Source organism: Priapulus caudatus, unplaced genomic scaffold (genome assembly GCF_000485595.1).
Source record: "Priapulus caudatus unplaced genomic scaffold, Priapulus_caudatus-5.0.1 Scaffold2687, whole genome shotgun sequence".
NCBI lineage: Eukaryota > Metazoa > Priapulida > Priapulimorpha > Priapulimorphida > Priapulidae > Priapulus > Priapulus caudatus.
Genome location: NW_014579748.1, coordinates 6357 through 8141, shown reverse-complemented (window position 1 = coordinate 8141; position 1785 = coordinate 6357). Strand labels below are relative to the sequence as shown.

The 1785-nt window shown below is 49.1% G+C and overlaps 1 protein-coding gene across 1 annotated transcript in view; it reads right to left on the bottom strand.

Annotated features, from left to right (window-relative positions):
• LOC106818952 (leucine-rich repeat extensin-like protein 3) overlaps positions 1-1500 on the bottom strand; it is a gene marked incomplete at its 3' end in the record, with an annotated part of 12569 nt that extends 11069 nt beyond the window's left edge. The window contains exon 1 of the mRNA XM_014823617.1: positions 1426-1500. Coding sequence (XP_014679103.1) covers positions 1426-1448 — 23 coding nt within the window. The remainder of the gene's footprint in view (positions 1-1425) is intronic.
• Between the last annotated feature and the right edge of the window lie 285 nt (positions 1501-1785).

Here is a 1785-nt window from a genome sequence, read left to right as displayed (position 1 = left end):
ACACACACACACACACACACACACACACACACACACACACACACACACACACACACACACACACACACGAGAAAGCATTCCTCGCTTTCATCGTTCGACGACAAATGCCACAATAATATCCACCCTCTCTAATATTGATACTCTGAATTTCATGCCGACTGCCTACAAAAGCCAATGCAAATAGGATCTTCATTGCTCGCATTTTTCCCTCGGTCGTAATTGCTTGACTCCGTCACACAGCGCGCACACACAGCGGCAGATGTATATAGTTGGCACCCGGAACCACCGGCCGGTACACAAAGGTAGCGAAGGTCGATGAGAGGCTTTGTATGAGTCGGCTACTGTCCGGCTGTTTCACGGGCTACCAACCCACGATTCTTAATAATGCAATGCATATTTTTTTGTCGAGGTTTCAACCTTGACTAAGTTGGCCGGCTTTCCTGCTGATCATGGATGATGGTGATTTATCTAGGAGGATTCGGTGTGCATGAGCGCGTATGGGATGGAAGGCACGAGTATTCACGGGTCACGGAAGGTTGACTGCGCTCGTCGCTTCTCTCGTTGATCTTTTACGTCCATGTTTGACGTTTGATGTCACCGCTGCGTTGTACTTTTCACTTCTACCAGCTTCTCACAGGTAAAGCTGCGTTCGCTCAAGACCCTTCCTATGGCTCTCGACTCTCTCTCTTCTCCTCTCGTCTCTCTCTCTCTCTCTCATCTCTCACTCATCATCTCTCTCTCTTCTCACCGTCTCGCTCTCTCTCTCTCTCGCTCTCTCTCCCTTCTTCTTTCTCTCTTTCTCTCTCTCTCTCTCTTCTTCTCTTCTCTCTCTCTCTCGACTTCTCTATCCTTTTTTCTCCTCGCTCTCCACTCTTCCTCTCAACTATCTCTCTCAACATCTCTCCTCCTCTCCTCTCTCCGTCTCTCAGTCTCTCTCTCTCTCGCTCTCTGCTCTCTCTTCTCTGCTCGCTCTCACTCTCTCTCTTCTCGCTCGCTCTCTCTCTCTCTCTCCCTCTCTCTCTCTCTTTCCTTTCTCCTCACCCATCGTTCTCTCTCCACCCATCTAGCTCTTTCTCTCTCTCTTCTCTCCCTTCTTCTCTCTCTCTCTCTTTCCCCCTCTCTGCTCCCTCTCTCTCTTCTCTCTCTTCTCACATGCTTCTCACCTCGCCTCTCTCTCCTCTCTCGCCTACCTTTCCTTTGTCCTATCTTCACATTGTCGCCTTCTCTCTCTCTCCCTCTCATCACTTCAGTAGGCTCACTCATCTCACGTCTTAACCTAACGGCCTTTAACTGCCTAATACCTAAGTGATCATTCTTCGTTTTCTCTCACACTTTCCTTTCCATTTCCTTCTCTTAGCTACGCATGCACCTTCCGTCTGCCAGACAGACATTAAAACATAACAGTCGAGTCAGTTATACTTACACGTCTGCCGGTGACCCAGATGCATTCTTGCTGTTCAGTTGGTTTACTGCTTGCGCTCGTTGTCGAAGTTTCAAACCACCTGCGCCAGTCTCGCGGCGCTCTCGACTTCCTTGCACCTCTCAGCTTCCGTCGGCAAACTCTTGCCGTCAGTGCCCATACCGGGTTCTTCTACATCTTCCAATTAAACAAGAGAACGTTGAGTGATTGAAATCTAACTCAATCATTTTGTCACGTATGGAAGAGGAGCGTTAGTGCAGTTAGGTTGGAGCAGTGCAGGTTAGGTTAGTATTGGGGTTGCGGCTGTGGAGTTTTAGGATTGGGGAGGTTAGTGATAGTTGCGTTTGGGTTGGGGCGGTAGGTTA